Source organism: Nesoenas mayeri (genome assembly GCF_963082525.1).
Source record: "Nesoenas mayeri genome assembly, chromosome: 1".
NCBI classification, from domain to species: domain Eukaryota; kingdom Metazoa; phylum Chordata; class Aves; order Columbiformes; family Columbidae; genus Nesoenas; species Nesoenas mayeri.
Window position 1 is genome coordinate 10,494,129 of NC_137541.1, and position 18,829 is coordinate 10,512,957.

The 18,829-nt window shown below is 35.6% G+C and overlaps 1 protein-coding gene across 1 annotated transcript in view; it reads left to right on the plus strand.

The window, feature by feature from the left end:
• Positions 1-5,630: 5,630 nt before the first annotated feature.
• Positions 5,631-18,829, plus strand: part of SEMA3E (semaphorin 3E) — a gene marked incomplete at its 3' end in the record, with an annotated part of 67,750 nt that continues 54,551 nt past the window's right edge. The window contains exons 1-2 of the mRNA XM_080345816.1: positions 5,631-5,741; positions 13,963-14,022. Coding sequence (XP_080201942.1) covers positions 5,646-5,741; positions 13,963-14,022 — 156 coding nt within the window. The 5' untranslated portion in view covers positions 5,631-5,645. The remainder of the gene's footprint in view (positions 5,742-13,962; positions 14,023-18,829) is intronic.

Genomic DNA, 18,829 nt, shown 5'->3' on the forward strand with positions numbered 1-18,829 from the left:
TTTTCTTAGGGAAGAAAACTTCTGACTCCTGTTAACAATTTCATATGGAATATTGCCAGTTAGAGGTCTTAACCTTGTTAGAAAGATCCAACCACTTGTAAGATTATATTTTTGTCTTTCTGATGGATGACTCTTGATGGAGTACCCTTGAATAAAAATCTACCTGAAAGTACTGGTGCTTTAAAACTGAAAGATAGTTGCATTGCCTGATCTTACTATTAAACTGTAGTTCATAGACTGTCACGGATATTTCAGGGAGTCTCCTAGGTCTCCTTTTTGTTTTTCCTCCTTTTTGTTTCTGTCTCTTTCTTGTCACATATAAGTAGATTTTGGTTTTCACTTCTCAGTTATATACCAAAAAGCTGAATTACCTAAATTACAGAAGCTTCATCAAATTCTTGTAAAACTTGTTCCACTCTAATATGTGTATTTCAAGACTATGCTGAAAATTGAAAATGAAAAATGTCATTCAGGTGTTAACATTACCTAGATTTTATATCTCTAGCCTTTTACATTATAGATGAGAACAGAAGGCAACTCCAGTCATTACCCCTTCCTGTAAAGCAGCACTGAGATGTCCATGTTATGTACTCAAAATGTTCAGAGTACCAGACTCATTTGTCAGTGATTGCATCTGGAGAACATCTTTGCCGGAAGAATGTTCTGTAAAATGAAGTAGTGTGGGAGGTGAGGCTATACTTCTGCAGAATTTAAAAGGGGAACCAAAGATTTTTATGAGGGCAAAAAAGGGCAAAAGCAATAGATTTGTGCAGTTATGGTGATGTAATATTATGAAAAACAAAGCAGAGCAACAGCAGCTTTTTCACTCCTTGAGGAAAACAAAATAAAACAAAAACCAAAAAAACATCTGTAGTGATATTTGTCTATATTCAAAGTTGAAAGTTATATCTTACTCAACACATGCTTAATTTCTGAGAACATGTTATACAGGAGAACTTGCTATACTGTTGTTGCTGTGGAGCAACAATTAGGTTTTTGAATTTAATGTCCCAAGCATATTTTAGTTATCAAGCATTTATATTAAAAAAATCAAAATAGGATATTAAAATTGTGACTTTTTTTTTTAATAATAGAAGAAATTGCTGCTTTAACATAGTCTTAGAAGTTAGAAATAATTAAATATTGATCATTAAATCATTCAAGAAATTGAAGCTATTATGAAAATAATTAACATTGCTTGACAAATAGCTAACAGAATTCATCTTGTCAAAGAGGATTTAATATGAATATGTTCACCAAAGTAGATTTAAGAGAAATTGTGGTAAGCAAGACCAGTCCAAATATTCACCAGTAAGCTCTGGCAGACATAGAACAAACCTTCAAGTTTGTTCCCAACATTTATAGCAACAAGAAATAAGATTTTTTTCTCTTATAAAATGTAGCCTAGCATCCCAAACTTATTTTAAGGCTTCCACAAGCAAGCGAAGCGCCATATAGGAATACGTAAATATTGAAGCAGTCCTTTCTTTGTTGAGTAAAATATTGTTTTTACTGTTACGCTGCAGTTTTAATTATAGTGTTTAGCTTTAAATTAAAATGGAAAAACACTATAGTACAAGAATAAATAACATTTTTTCAAATTTGAGGATTAGTACACTGAGGCAACTTGAACCTCTGTTTTTACCAGAAGATAGAAGTAGGAATGGTCTTTTCTCTTTTGTCCTGTGTTAGGCAGTAACAATATATACTACCCGAACAATTCATCCTCTTTTTCTCTTGCTTTTTACTTCTTTACACAAGATCTTTATAAAGGAAGGGCTTTTTGTCACAGAGATCTAGAGAAACTCAATAAAAAGCTGACATCTTTAGCCATTCCCATGTGAGAGAAGAGCAGAATTTTTCTAGTCCACATGCTAGAACAGTTTATTTAGTTTACCCAACCCCACCCCCTCAAAAAAATGTACAGACTATTTTGTGCACTACAGACACAACTTCTTTCCCAGAAAAGCAACTTAACTAGTAAATTAGAGTCATGCTACTGCTTGTTCACTCTTCTGAAGCCTGAAAATTTTTTTGCACAGTTTCATCAGGAAATGGAAAAAGATCCATCCTTGCCCACCAATCCAGTAGATAATAGCTTGTGATTAGACATCTTTATGGAAAGATAAAGATCTGGGTTTCAATCCATTTAGAAAAGGAAATTGAACTCATGTCTGCTATTTCTCAGGTGACCGATTTAGCCACTAGAATATTTTAAATACGTTAGGCAGCACTAAATTTTCTCTGACCAGGTTCTCAAAGAAGATTGCAGTTGCACCTGATCTTGTGTGTTAGATATGCTCAGCACAAATGTAGGCATTAAATCGTAGTACTGGTAGAAGACAACCTCTTTCTTTGGTTATGATCAAGTTCAGGTGTGATATAGAAACTGAATTTTTCAAATTAAGTGTGTTGTCATGACCAGGAAAACAACTCTTTGACACCTCGAGGAGTCTAGAGTCACAAAGTAACCCTTGCAAACATGAGCTTCTTCAAGGTAACTAAAGGTAGATTTTGTGAGAGTTGCTTTAAGCTTTGAATTTAAGTATCTCACTCCCAGTTGTGTCTTGATTTCAATAGCTGGGGGTACCTGAATGCTACAAAGAGCAATGACCCGTGAACTAACAATTCACTAAACGGGTGTGAAGGCTCTGCAACCTGTGGCTGCAGCAGCTCAAGTCTGGAAGCAATGTAGCTGAATTCATGTAGTACTATATCAAAACCAACCATCTTTGCTGAATGGACATAGCACTACATGAATGAAGTTCAGCTGCTTGAACACCTGGGTCATTTACATCAAGACAGATGGCGATGAGATTCATTTGCCTAGAAATGGTAGGCATCTAGTGCCATTTTAGACTCTCAGATGTCCCATCCATTTTCCTGATGTTCAGAAGGTGCTGTATTCTTTTTGCCTGCCCTATCCTAATAAAATAGATATCCTACAGTGTCCAGGAATCCTACTGTCTTTCAAAGAAACTACATAGTATTAGTACATTTGTGTTTCAGTTACAAAATTTCTCCTCATGTTTCACTGCTTGGTGTTTTCCAGTCATTCCAGATGTCAGGTTTGCTTCTGTGCTTGTCTCTACACCTACAGCAAAAATATGCCTGTATGGCTTTGCTGGAGGTAGTCCTAGAAATATCTCTTTTTACAAGTTTCATCTTGAAAAATGTTTTATATTCTCAACTTTCATTTAAGACAATGAGAGTTGTAAGTGTACCTGGCAGGACTGAGTCTTAAATGAGTAGTTAGCAGTGTACAAGATCGGGTAGAGGACTGTTTGTTGTGCCTTGTATTCTCATTGAGATCACGTGAGTGATATCTCTGATCTATGTAAAGAAATACTGTCTCATTTGTGAAAAATTTGCCTTCAGGACAACATGGAGATAAATCAGGGAAAGATACCACAGTATCCTTTTGTGCCTTGCATGTAACTATAATTTAAAATGCAGTTTTTTTAACTCTAAGACTGACTCAAATATAAAACATATTGGATGTTCTGTATTTTTGCAAATAAAGAGTGGCTTTATTTAGGACCAAAAGAATATTTCTAGTTCTGCTTTCATTCCATTCTTAATCTGAACACAATCAAGTAATTTCTTCTGAAATAGCAGTCTAAGGGATTTTCTTGACAAGAAGCTTGCTTTGAAAGCACCATTTCCACATTGCTATGTGTTATAGTTGTGTGCTGAGTGTATCACTGTCAAATAATGGGTATATGTTCACTGGTCATTATGCAAAGCTTAGACAAATGGCTCTTGTTCTGCTCATCATGATGCTCCTCTCAGTGACTTAGTTTCCCATTGTTAAATGAGGCAAATCATACTGAGGTACAAAGTGTTTTGACCTCTACAAAGAAAAAAAGAAAATTATGGAAAGCCTAGATAATAACATTATTCTCCACAGCTAGTTAATCAATAGGTTCTTTATGAATATAGCTCAGGAAAAAAATCAGTTGTGAGACTGAATTTCTAGTATGACTTTAATAGAAATTTTATCATCTAGAGAAACAGCTTCCAGAGATTAGCTGCTCTCAGCTTCTGTTGATTTGAATCAAACCAAGTCAAAAATGGAACAAAACACATTTATCCTATTATTACATTCCCTTGTCATCACACAAACAATATAAATAATAATTTAAAATGAAATTGTGGCAATTTGTTGAATTAATATCCTCATTGAATGCTAAATTTCTTACCTTGTCTCAAAATATTTGCTGTGTTTTCTATACTTTAGGATATAAATAGGGTATCTCATGAGGAAAATTGCTCATGCTAAATCCTTTTGTGGATGTAACAGACTTGTGCAAGGACCTTCTCTGGCATGTAGGACCAGTCCCCTTGCAGAAGATGAGCTGTGGCCTCTGTGGCTGACAAGGTGCTGCATGGATGAATGAACATAGCTGCTGGTGTGGCACAAAAGCTGGAGCCTCCACCCCAAACTGGATAAGGACGTATTTGTTGTCTTTGCTAGCTCTGGGAGAGCCACACTTCTCCCAGCATCAGATGCTGGCCACATCCACACAATTGGAAAAGTTATGTTTAGTGATAGTTGTGAGGATAAGCTAAAAGGAATTTAATAGCTTTTACCAAGAATGATTTTCGTTTCTTCAAAATGAAAAAAATCACCACAATATAGACATAGAAACATAGTTGTTGTCCCCCAGTCCCAGCTCCGCTGTTTTGGAGGCAGTCCTAAGGTACTCTCTGTAATGACTTCTTTTGATTCTTCCTGACAGCAAAATGATTTTCAGCCTCTCAGGCCTGCTGCAAGCCAGGCTGCGCTCTGCACCATCTGCTCGAGAGTGCAGAAAGACCCCTGTGCTTGACTCTTCCTTGCTTCCTGAGGCTTGATTCCAAGTTTCTGCAACATTACCCAGGATGAATTTCTCTTTCTCTGTGGAAATGACTTTAGCCTGGATCATGTGCAGCTAAGCCTTTCCTTATCTGTATTTCTTGACAAAATCGGTAATCACTTGGAAAATTGTGAATATGCATTTTACAGATTTCATGCTGTTATAACTGAATTTAGAGGCAATATTTTCAGTGAACTGAGTGGAGAGAGTGCTGGGCTTAAAACAAGCAACCCCAGCCCCCTCAAAATGCAAAACCAGAACAGTGTAGTATGTACAGTAAAAACCTGCAGTTTGACATGCCTAAGGGAAAGACAAGGAGAAAACTTGCAGGAATTTTTTCAATTTCCAACAGTTCATTCTTTTTTCTTTTTTCTTTTTTCTTTTTTTCTTTTTTTTTTTTCTATTTGCAGTTAATGTTATAAGCAGTGTTTTCTCCTTTTCAGAAAATGTTAAGGAGAAAACCTATTTGCCCCTTCCCCATCTCATGAAATATTGGGCACAAAGATTATTATATAAAGATTCACACACAAAACTCCTGGAAATCTGGCTTATTTTGAAAATTGTTCCCAGGTGTTTCATGTCTCTTTTTTACCCCAAAATTATATGATTACCATTTTAATGTCCCACAACTTGTTGTCTAGTTCCGTAGGAGGATATGAAAATGAAGCCATGAAACCTAAGCTGTTTGGTATTTATCATACACACTCTGATTGTGTTTCAGAGCTCTGGGATTTAAACAGGACATCAGTCTTTCATAGCCCATTTGGATATCTTGGTCTTCATATTATGCTGCTGGATGAGTATCAAGAGCGACTGTTCGTTGGAGGAAGAGACCTCTTGTATTCCCTCAGTTTGGATCGAATCAGCGACAACTATCGAGAGGTGGAGTAAAAAGCTATATATATTAGTCAGTCTGTGTCATAACGTGTAGCACAGAATATCAGTTTGCATGACAGGAAATGAGATAATTGAGTTTTTGTAGATGTTTTGTGCATGAATTTCAAGGTCATGTTAGCATTTAACTAAAATACGCTATTTACCATTTTTTTCCCAGTAGTAACCTGTAAGGGTCGCTCTAGAAAGACAAATCTGGGGGACATATATTTTTCACTGTTTTTCAGAATGTTTACAGATCTTGAGACCTTCTCACATTTAGTGCATATTTGATTTCTGTATTTCCATGATGTTATCAAGGAATAATTTCTCCCTGATATTTATGGGGGACTTTGTCACAGAAATAAACAAAAAAAAACATTAAAAAAGATATAAAGATTTTAGCACACAATTGGTAAGAAGTACTCAATTGCAGCATAATCCATGCAGCTAATTTTTAGCCCTCTTTAGAAACTGGATCTTGCATTGACTTTGAGCCAGAGGTGCTATTAAGTAGTGACTGAAATTACCATTTGAAGTCTACTCAGTGGTTTGTGGGAGAAAGGTGGTTTAAGTCATAATCCTACCAGAGAGCTTGGAATGTCATAGAAACCATAACTGATTGGCAAACTGGCAATTGAAGCGGAGAGGGTGGGGTTTGAGCTGGTGTGAGATTTGGCTTCCTTACTTACTTCTGCCCTTGGCAGCTGGGATTGGAAGCATGTGGCAAAGGAAGCTGATAGGAGCATTGTTCCTACCTCAACCATCTTGACTGTGGCTAAATGATGTCTTGAAATATTCCAGAGTTTTCCTTATCTACTTTTTGAAACTTCCCCAAGGTATTTTAATACATTTTAGTTAATTCTCAAATTAATAAATAGATGAAAAAGTGAGTAAATAAAGCCACTCTGGAGAAATATATTTTTTGTTGATTTCCATACTGCACTGACCACTGATGTTTCAAATTCTTTTTTTAATCTGCTCCCTTGTTTTAAGTGAATATCACTATTCTCATGCCAACACTCAGGAAAACTTTACCATAAGCAACCTTTCTTATCTCAAAGTGCAATTAGCATGTTCCTCTGCTGTGAACAGATATGTTATGCTTTGTCCTTTTTATAAACATTTTTGGAAAGACAATTCTAGATATGGGGAAATGGATATACTCGGGGAGGCCATATGAGAATTTATCTACATTAAAAAAATATATATAATTTTTTAACTCCTCAGAGAGCAATGTTATGTACTGAGTTTGCTCCTCCACAGTGAGACATGAGTTAACTCCTTTTCTCTTTGATAAAAATTATTAATATCCTGTGACAAGACAGTAGAGCTCAGGGATATGAAAACATTCAGGAAGCAGGTTTTTTTCTATAAAATGAGCTTTTTTCCTCCTCTCTTCTTCCCCATCTGGCAGTAAATCTGTGTGAGGAAGGATGACAGGGTAGACCACTTTATGTTTCTGTCCAACCACCATTGTTCCATCAGGGCACATTCTTGAAGGTCGTTGCTCTCCTTCTTGTTGTTTTTAGATGGAAGAGCAGTCATTTCCTCTGAAACCATACTCTCTGTCTTGAGACCTGTGTACAGAGTATGACAAATTAATGGAAGCTCTTCTTTCCCACTTGCCTACTTTTATGATGTGCAAAAGATGAGAAACTGGAATAAATGGGGCTTGACCTAGCATGTTTAGAAACATGACCTCACTGTGACTTAGCTCCCTTGAATGCAATGGTGATGATCCTTTTCTCTTTTCCTAGTGTTAGTGCTGATCTCATTCAGTGACAACCAGGGAAAACATGATTGTCTTACAGCACTACCAGCAAAAGTGTGCAATGAAAGATTTCTTTTGTATGGAAGCTTAATTACTGAGATACATTGAGGGGAGTTCCTGGAATTTAGAGACTGGTTTATTCATTATTACCAAAGTTCTTCATTAAGCTGCCTTTGACTGCATATTGATTAGCCTTTGACCTTTTCATTCAGACTGAAGAATTTAGATAAATTAATCTGAACCAGTCATAATGCAAGAGTGGAGGCAAGTTCCTGAGTTTTATTCTCTCTCTGGTAATCAGTATGAGTCACTAGCTGCAAAAGAAATGTTTCATAAAGTTGGTATCTTTGGGGCAGATTTGCATAGATCTTTTTCAGCTTCTGTGTTCTAGAAAACAGTTTATGTGTTTTAATTCATTGCCATCCTTTTTTCCATGATTTGGAATATGAATATGCTCTCTAAAAAGCAAAGTAAAACCCATTTCCAATCAGAGATGTATGTCTTCTGCTGTAAAATGACATAGTAATTTGGTCATAGCAAGTATATTAGAAGACCCCTAAAGAAAAACAACAACATGCTGAATGGATATCAAATACTTTTGCACTAAGACCTATTGACTGCCAAAGTAATCCAGCATTTCCAAAAAAATTCAACTTGTGATGCATATCAGGTATGCATCCTGTAAATCTCCATTTAATTGACTACATCTTTTCTTAAGGTTCAGTTCACTTCATCTTTCAAATAGAAAGCAACGCTCTGTGGGTAGATTATAGCTTTTTTCACCTAAGCTATTATCTATTTGTGCATATATCTACCAATGTCACACTAAGCATATATTATCCTGACCACTTTTCATATTCAGTAAAGAAAGGATACACACAAGACAGGAAAAATCTTTTGGGGAAGAAAACTACTGATGTCATTCTTGCATTGGTCAGGGAGTCCAAAAATTTTGGTTGAGCTCGCAACTGTGGCATAGACCTTCCATGTCTTCTTTGACAGAGTCTCACTGTTCCATTAGTCAAATTATATTTCATTTGTCTACTTTGCAATTTTTTTGGTACTTTTTATGTCACTCCTTTCATATAACATGCACAAAAATTTTCTTGCTTAGAATATTTAACATAGATTACCATAAGGTTTTGAAACAAAGTTGCTCATGTGCCTTGGTTTCTACAAGAAGAATGCCCTAACACTATCAACAGCAAGAATGAGGGAGAATATAAAATGTGGATATCAATATTTACAGAGCATTAAAACACAGAAGCACTTGAAACCTTGTGTAAAGCTGAAGCTTCGGAAGTACCCTCCATGTGACCTTTGCTTTCCGTAAGATCTCATTCCTTTTGACACCATCTTCATAATCGAACTTTGTATTAATACATATTTGGGATTTGATCCAAAGTCTTTAAGGTTTGTAATGATATAACACACTGAGAGAGAACTTTCTTTGATATCTGGTGCCAAATTTGTTTTAAAAAGCATTTCAGTTCATTGTAATTGTTGCCAGAGCAGATCTTTGTTGACAGCAAACTTGAATCTATGCCAGTAGTTCATCACCACTGGTCTAACAGCTCATAGAGAAGGATGACCTTTGTTTCTACTTTTCTTCTCTTGTCCACAAACTCTCTATAGATACTCTTTCTTCCTAGCTGCTTCTTCAAAGGGCTTATGAAGGTCTTGCTCTTCAGAGAAGCCTTTCTACTTCTGTAAATAGGCTTATGCTGTTTCTGATCTAGTATGAGATAGATCCAGATTAGGATTTACACCTCTGTTGCAATAAAATACAGAGCCCTCATAATATATCATGCCTCTAGTGAAGCTAACTCTATCTCCACTCCAGAACTGGCTCAACACAAGTCTGCAAGAAAAGGGTTTGCTTAAGTCTTCTTTGAATACTGTGTAGGAATGTAAGTATATTCAAACTGAAACAAGAAGCACACGGTTTAGCAGAGAGTTCGATTATCCATGGGAATTACCTCCCAAGAGACAAGCTGGCTATGTATTTGTTGATAACATATATATAATAACCAATCATAATCAAATACTTCACAGAATTTGTGCTTCAGCCCAACACATGTGTTAATTAAGCACTCTTTATTGACTTAAACAGGGTTGGGATAGTTGAATGGCGTAATTGTTCTTGTCATATACTTGAGTTCAGACTAGCTCACACAGTAGTCTATTTTGTCCTGAAGTGCAATAAAGCTCATAAAATTTCCTGAAATTAGTTTTCATTAGACATGCCATCTTGTTTTTTGAGGCTAGTGACTGAATAAGGAAGCTGTTTGGAGACACTAATTAGCACTCCATCTCCAATTAAAGTTTTCCCCCTATCTGAATTTGCTCAGTAGCTGTTGTCTGTACTGTCTTATAATTCATTTTTTTCCCATGAGAAGTATATTTAAAAGTAGGTTTTCCCTGTCATTTAAAGACAGTGTTAAATTTACATCATCCAGTTCTCAAGGATAATAGCGTGATAATGCAAGATGAGAAAATATCACCAAACAAACAATCTAAACATTTACTTCACAGTAATCTGCAGGAGTGAAAAGGTTTGAAAATTTATGTCCAAGCTAATAATTATGTCAAACGTGCAGCCCAGTGAAATGTATGTTAGTGTGGCTATTCCAGTCTAGGTGTGCAGGAAAAATTCCCAACAATAGTTATTGACAATTTGCCATAAGATTGAATTCCTGGCAAAGAATCAATACAAAGTTAAAGCTGGTATTTGTCATAACTCTAAAGCATAAACATCAGGAAAAATAATATGTGGCAGGCTAAAGGCTACCACCACAGCTGATTAATATCTGGATTTCCATGCAGTGCAAACACAACCTATGTTATGTTAGTTAAGTAAAACAGCAATAATTACACAAATATAATTAAGTATAGTAAGCACACCTTATTAAAGTATCACTGCCATAAGCCACTTACTATGGCTTTCTTTGCAAATGATCATAACAGATCGAGGAGCTTTTCCTCAGCTGTTTTAACTGTGCTAAAAAATCCTCATGATGAGCTCAAGATTAAAAAACAATAAAATATTTCTTTATGTTCTGCAGAACATTTTATTTACTACAGACATTTTTGACCACCGTTTAGAGGATATGCCATATGATACGCAATATGACGGGATAGGATAGGATAGCAAAATCTGATATGCAGATTTTTTTAGTCTAAAATATTTTTGAAGAAATTAAAATCTTAATGCTAATTTATTTTGAGACTTATAAGCTTTTAAGAGTTATGAGCCTCAAAAAATAATTTCTGGATAGAAAAGCTTCTTCAAAAGACTCATGTATTACTAAAGCCATAATTCAGGCCCATCTACTTCAGGCAGCTGGCATGGACTTGCCTTAGAGGCGAGCAGTTTGCTGTGAGAATCTAAGATAGATTCCTACCTCACTACACAGCCTGAGGAAAAGATACAGAGATGTCTGCCTTTCTTTCTCCTCTATTAGGTTTCTTTTTCTAAGATAAGCTATTATAAGTATAGCGATAGAGAAGATGCATACAGATGAACAAACACAGAACCAGGACTTCATTTGGAGAAGGATTTGTTCAGGAGTAATTTTGGAAAGCAAATACCTAAGAGCAGTGGTAGGTATGGGGACAGAGAGTAGCTCCTGTTACACATTAGCCTTTTGATTACAGAAACTCACTCAGGGAACAAAGCCTTCCATCTCATCTGTGAGAGGTTTGTGCACACATCCCCTGCTTCTCGTTAGCTCATGGAACAGATCCTTCTCGAAGATGCATCAAAACATATAGAAGATGGGGATATGATTAGAGACAGACTTCACCAAGGACAAATCACATCTGACTAAATAAGGGCCCTTCTACAATGGGGTGACTGCATCAGTGGACAAGGGAAGAGCTATGGATGTAATCTACCTAGACTTCTGTAAGGCCTTTGATATGGTCCTCTACAACATTCTTACCTCTAAATTAGAGAATATGGATTTGATGGATGGATAAGGAATTTGCTGGTTCTCTGTGTTGAAAGAGTTGCAGTCAGTGGCTCAATATCCAAGTGGAAACCAGTAATGAGTTGTGCCCCTCAAAAGGTCAGGCTGCATAGGGCTTAGAGCAACCTGATCTAGTGAAAGATGACCCTGCCTGTGGAAGGGTATTAGGCCAGATGATCTTTAAAGGTCCCTCCCAATCAAAACCATCCTGTGACTCTTCAATTCATTCTATAATTCTATGCTAAGGACCAAATTCTTGTTGTTTATACTGCAGCTGCTATTCGATACTGCGAAGTGGGGACATTGAGTTACATCTTTGTTTTTTTTTTCTTTTACTTGTGAGTATGTATTTAATTTGGTATGTCTTAAGTGGAAAATGTGCATATAAAATATTTTCAATAGCACTGAGACTAAGTAACAAAATACACCTACACACAATGTATTTAATATTAAGTTACAGAGCCAAGTGTTTTATTCCCTCTGTGGTTTCTCTGTTCCTAACAGCTGCCTACACCTGAAATGGGCAAACCCCCCATTTTAGCCTACCAGTTAGAACATTTCTTTGGGAAGTGGAAGCTTCAAACTTTTAGACTCAGGAGATCCTAGATTTCACATCTGCCAACTTCTAGGCTTTTACATTGAGGATAGGCTTTTACCTATTCAGTCCTTGACCAGTGAGAAAAGTAAATGACTGTGGACCCTGGGTTTTGCACTGAATGAACCAGGAGTGGTCTGACCAGGGCAACTGGATGAGTGCCCACATAGGAGTTCAGCAGAGTTCAGGTACCTCCTCGGACCACACAGAGACTAGGTGAGAGTTACTTCTGATCATACATAGGTGACTATTAGATCACCTCACTGAAAACAAATATTCTGTTTAAAATATGTTCCTTGCAAGATTTAGATGTGGTCAAACATAGGTGGATAGGTGGTCTGATTTGGGTACTGAGACCTAAACACTGACAGTTTGTTGAAGCTGACAAGACTAACATGTAGAAGATCTCTTGCTTTTAAGCACCAAGCCTCTAGGATTTATAATGTATCCACTCTTCCCTTGCAATTTACTTTTCTTATGATTTATCCCAGATATTATTATGTTAGACTTATTTCAAGAAAACTACATTAATTCAAGTAGAAAAAAAAAAATAAAAAAAAAGAAGAGAAAAGCAGAATTACTTAATTTTAAAATATTCTCCAGATAGAATAATTTGTAATTGATTGTAATTGGACTATTGACAGAAATTTCTTAATGATGACATCAATTTTTTTGAATTTGATATCACCGAAGTGAACATGGTTTTGTTTTCACTTCTTAAAGTTCCAAGAAATGAAGCAAACATTCCAGTCTGCTCAGTCATTGATTAACACTGTTTTCATCCCCAAAAAATCATGCATATGGAAAGAAGCACAAATTTTATACAGTAAGTAGCTGAAAAAAAAGCTCGCTTGTGTAATTTGGCTTCACTTCCACTAACTGACTGTGAAGAGCTGATCCTACTCCTATGAGGTTAATTGCTGACCCGCATTAACTTTACTGTAAACCATTTTCTTTCTTAAGGGTCACTTAAGGCAGAAAATCAGTTGTTCAAAACTAATATCCTATGTTGAAAGTCACTGTTAAATTAGCAGAGTTGTTTCTACTGAATTTGTATAAAATGTTCCACACATTAACTTCCTTTAAATTCTGTTGACAAGTATTCAGTTTTCTGAGTTACTCTAAGCAAAAAAGTTAGATTTCAACAAAAATATTTCTTACCTTATTGTAAGCTTGTATAGATGTTTAAAAATAAAATTGGAATTTTGTATTTGAAAACTGTTCACATGGTAACAGGAACTTGATTAAACTTTATAACATACAATATTGCTCTTGTCAAGCCTCATCTGGAGTACTGTGTCTAGTTCTGGTCCACACAGTTCAACAAAGACATGGAAAAACTGGAGGGGGCTCGAAGGAGGGTCACAAACATGACCAAAGGGCTGAAGAACCTGCTCTACAAGGAAAGACTGAAGGAGTTACATCTTTTCTCCCTGGAGAAAGCTCAGGGGCAACTCATCAAAGTATTCCAGTACATAAAGGGCTACAAAGTTGCAGAGAGGACAGAGGCTGTCTCTTCACAAAGAACCACAGGGAGAAGAGAAGGGACAATGGGTACAAGCTGCACCAGGAAATAATAAAGTAATCTTTTACAGTGAAAACAATTAATCACTGAAACAACTTCCCTGGGGATATGTTGGAATCTCTATACCTGGAAGATTTAAAGATGTGATAAAACAGGATGCTATACGATCTCATCTAATCTCCCTTTCCCACAAAAGGTTGGGCAGGATGATGTTTTGAGAACCCATCAAACCTGGGCTGTTCTATGAATCTATAATTCTTTTCTATAAGTCTTTCACATGAAAAGTAGTGGAAAAGCTGGACTGACATGATCAGACTGTCAATGGAATGATTTTCAATGTTTGGTTTTATTTTTTTTTTCCTCAGATCCATTGGCCTAGTACACCTCTGCAGGCAGAAGAATGTATAATTAAAGGAAGAGATGCTGTAAGTATCATTAATTACAAATCAAATTTACTTTAATTATACCAGTGGCTGGCCCAAAACAAGGATTCAGGCATCCCTAAACTTCAGAGAGATCAAAGCACTGATATAATTCTAAGTGTTGCAGCTTAAAAATGTGTAACTATTGTGAACACAATAAATTATTAGTTTAATTAGTTTAGTTTTCAAACGAGCTCATAAACAGGCAATGAACACTTCTGATCATGTGAACTTTCTCCTTATTCTTTTTCTGGTGATATCAAAGAAGGTACCTTAAAAATTCTCCTTTCCTATTTCTGTTTCACTTTCTTTTCGTACAGGTAGGATACATACTCCTTTCAAACTTTTGCACATTCTAACTTATATTTAAAGTTCACATTCTCTAGAAAACTTTCCAAAAGGCAGTTAAATTATTAGTAATTATAAATTTTACACCAGATTGTTTTGTCCTATAGGTTTTTGTCATTTATTAGTAAAAGATATTCGGTTTTCATGAGCTCCAGAACTATTCTGCTCTGTGATCCAGTGCTTTGACCGTAGTCAGTTCCCAAGGAAAGACCTGAAAGCTCACTGACATACAGCAGCTGATATTATTGGCATCACAGGATGAAAGTTCTTCTGGATGGGGGAGCTCTTTTTAGTTTTGCTGTGCACCAAGCTCATTATCTGCACCTCATAAACACACAGCAAGTACAACACCTAATAAATCCCACAGCTGAGATAGCTCTCACTGTACCAAAGGATTTGAAAATGATGATAGTTTTACAGCAACAGGAACATAGATACGGAAAGGGGCATGCACATTTTTCCCACAAACACAGCAAAGAGGCAACCTTGATGATAACCACAACATATTCCCGGTGAAGATTAGGAAGCTATAAAGATTCCTGTTGAAGTACAAGCATGAGAACTGTCCATGTCAAGGGAATCAGTGAACCAGATTGGAAAATAATTTTTTTTAAAAAGGAAAAAAAAAAAAAAAAAAAGAAAAAAAAATACTTTAGTTGCTTTAGTTGTTACATGCACCTGTCCTAGAACTGATACATTTTGAGTTATCTTAAAAGTTCATTGCATTTTTCTGAACGCTTTTGTACCCTTGAGATTTTAGGTGGCTTTCATTGTAAACAGTGCTTATCTAATTTATCCAAACTTCATGGTCGTATTAAATGAATCCAAAACCTAAATTATTTGAGCTGTATATAACACTAACTCTCAGCACAGGCTGTTATTAGAGTTAAAGCTCTGTCATCATTCCTTCATCAGTACATGATGGGATTTATTTTCTGACACTTTGACTATACTCTTTGTGTTAAATAAATACAGAAATAGGTACTGTTGTTCCAATGTAATGTAAGGGAATATACATCAAACTCATGAGATTCCTCAAAATTCAAATTTTTTACAATTCAATCTGTTATTATAAGTCTTCCAACTTGCATTGTACTGACTGATCATTTAAAGAACTTAATATGTTTCTCACATCTCTCTGTACTATGAAAGTTAGATGTCTCTATTTTTTAAAAGAAAAACACTTAAAAAGTTGTTAAAGTTGTAAAACCTGCAAATATGGCAATACCAAACAGTACCAAATAATATTCTGATCCTCACGCAATATCTAATGATGTATTGGACTACGTAAATGGCTAAGATTAATTAATTCCAGGGAAACCATAATAATTTTCATTTACATGCTCAGTATTCAGTAAGCTACATTGTTCAGCCTGGAAGGAATCTAAATTGGAATCAAAACTTTTCCTATTACTTTCCTTTTCACCTTCGTTTTTTGCAGCCATAAACCAATATTGGCTTAATGTTTTAACACAATGTTTTAAAAGCATCCCTTTGTCATTTCTGTGTTCTGAATGCTATTTTTTTCATGATGTAAAGTCCTAGAAAAGAAATACTCATCTGTGCTCTTTCAAACCTTTTTGCTTATTTCCATACTGTTTTTTCTTTGCTTTCCTTTGCAAAAGATCTGTTACTCAGTGCACAATTAATATTTAGTAGAACTTAGGATGTTGTAATAGGCACCTCAATGTTGACGTACTTCATGTGTTCTCTACTGCATTTTTCTATATAACAGAACAGGCCACTTTTACAAGTTCTTACAACCTTTCATAGTTATCAGTTCATCTTTCAGCAGTAAAATTTCAGGTATTGTAGTCATAAACAGAGTTGCAGAGAGCTTGTAACAGACCTAACAGGACAGTTGGAAAAGCCTTGTGTTAATACCATAAACATCATCTTAACCTCAGACCATGCTTTTCCGATCCAAATCAAGCCAAGGAAAAAAATCCTTCTGCTCTCATTCAGTGTGCCAGTAAACACACCTGTTGGCCTCTGGTATGAGAGCTTTTGATCTTTTCAATTATTTTATCAGAATTGGAAAACATTCAGATATGGGAATCAAATTCTGTAGTGATGACTAACTCCTTCACATCGAGAAGTTTCAGATGAATAAAGTTCCGCAGATCTATTAATATGACTAGAGAGCCTCCTAAAGACAACCGCAACATTTAATTATTTCATATAGTAGAAAGAAAACTTATTTTAATGTTCCCTTGTCTGATACATCGCTTCCTCGTTATGTGTACAAGATATTATTAGTGGGGCCAGCAGGAATGCCTAGCGGCCTAACACTTCCCAGAATAGCACCTTTTTTCATTTGTTTATAAATGATAAACGTCTAGCCATTTGGAATGACTTTTTCTATATTTGGTATCTGCCTTATCCTGTGGTGGTTTTTTTTGGTTTTGTTTTTTTGGTTTTGTTTGTTTGTTTGTTTGCTTTTTGTTTTTTGTTTTTTGGTGGTTTTTTTTTCTGCAGAAAATTTCAGGCATCTCTATTAAGGCGCACAGAATAAAAAATATGTACTTTTTGCCCATTTAAAAAAGTCCTAAGATCTCTCTTCCTCCACAGTGCTTTTGAGACAAAGATCAAAACCTGAAGAGATATGTGGGAAAAAAATGAAAACTATAAAGACCAGACCACCACTGAGATAGAACAGAGGGGGATAAGTCAGGAAGGTCATGGAAGGGAGGGAGAAGGAGGGACAACATCAGTGCCCAGTGAAGCATCTATTTAAAAACTGCAAAGCATCATAAATTAATGTGTATTTCCATTCTACTGCCACCAGCTAACAAATGTTTGTGAAAGCACATAGAAAGTGAGTGCCTCTGTCTTTTAGTGCTGATGCATGTATAATGGATCACATCCTACTAATCGCAAATCATTGTCCTCTCATTTTGTTTCACAATTTGAGTAACTGTGGATTTTTTTCAGTGAGTCTAAAATTTTGTCCAGGTGAGAGACCATGTGGATACCACCTCTTTTTTTAAGTTCCTGATTTAAAAAAGGAATACATTAGTTAAGAATTAAGAAATTCCAAAAGCAAGTTATTTCAAGGTTGATATGTCCTTTGCAAATATATAATATTTAATTACACAATGGGTTACCTGCCAGTGTAGGTTACCTGCTTCTTTCAATTAGCATAATATCTCTTTGAGGTGAATGATTATGGAGCATCATGTAGAAAAGCATTTGTAAGACTTAGACTGAAAGACGCAAGGGTTTGAAGAAAGAAGAAAGATGATTGCTTAGTTTTGAGCCCAATGTGGATTTGCGAGAGCTGAATTCCGCTTGTGGCCTTGCCGCAGACTCATCGTCTGTGGCGGTAAGTTCTTGTAGACGGTGAATAAGACCCAGGATTATTCTTGTATAAATAGACCTGTCTGAAAACTAGAGTAGTCAACAGCAAAGAACAGAAAATTTTTCAGATTGGAAATTCCTCCACTCTGTTTTACACATTCATTTTAGGATAGAATTAATTGCCTTTTGGAGATATATGACCTTCTTCATTGATTATTGAAAAAGCCCAGGAGAATAGCATAAATTACATGTATAAATTTTAGAATAGCTAAAGTTAGCTAACATTAATCCCATTATCATTGTCTTCTTAAACTTGATGTGACTGTCTTAAAATCCAGAGTCTGAGTTGCAAAACTGTTGAGCAATTAATGGAAATGAACATAATTTTTTCTCTAAACATAGAAATTATTGCAAAATGTTAAATAGCCTGTAAAAACAAGTCTCTAGAGTTCCACAATCAATGGATACTTTTATCTCACTGTCACCATTTCTAGTTTAGCATAGGAAGGATAATGACCCCACATCTCAAAGGGATGTTTGAAAATTTTTAATTTTAATATTTATGAAGCTGCAAATGCACTAATGAGTCCCAAAGTATTGCCCTGAGGGAAATGAATAATTTCTTCTTCAAAGGAGGGTTTCAAAAGTGGAAACAGATAAAGCATGAGACTATACAATATAGAAAAATATTGATTAGTGATTAATTACACAATAAATTAATGATGTAGTGGCCTTATGAAAAAAATGTAGTAGAAAAAGTGTTATTTTTCTTTAGATAAATTTTATTAAACTTGAGAGAAGCCATTTGCTGACTATTCACAACTCATGCTCTGATTCTAATGACTAGTCCATCTAATAATATTTAGTAAAACAAGTATTTAGATTTGCAGAATATCTCTGAGACTAAAGAAGGACAGAAGTGTGGTTTCTAACTTAATAAATTTTTGTCCTTCTTTGACTGAATAACCTACTTGGTTAAGCACCTGAAATAAATTCTCATAAAAGAGTGCTCTAAACCTGTTTGGGTTTTGTGTTTATTTGGTTGTTCTTGTTGTTTGTTTTTTTTGGTTTGTTGTTGTTATTGTTTTGTGGGGTTTTTTGTTGTTTTGTTTTTTGTTGTTGTTGTTGGGTTTGTGTCTTTGCTTTTGTTTGTTTGTTTGTT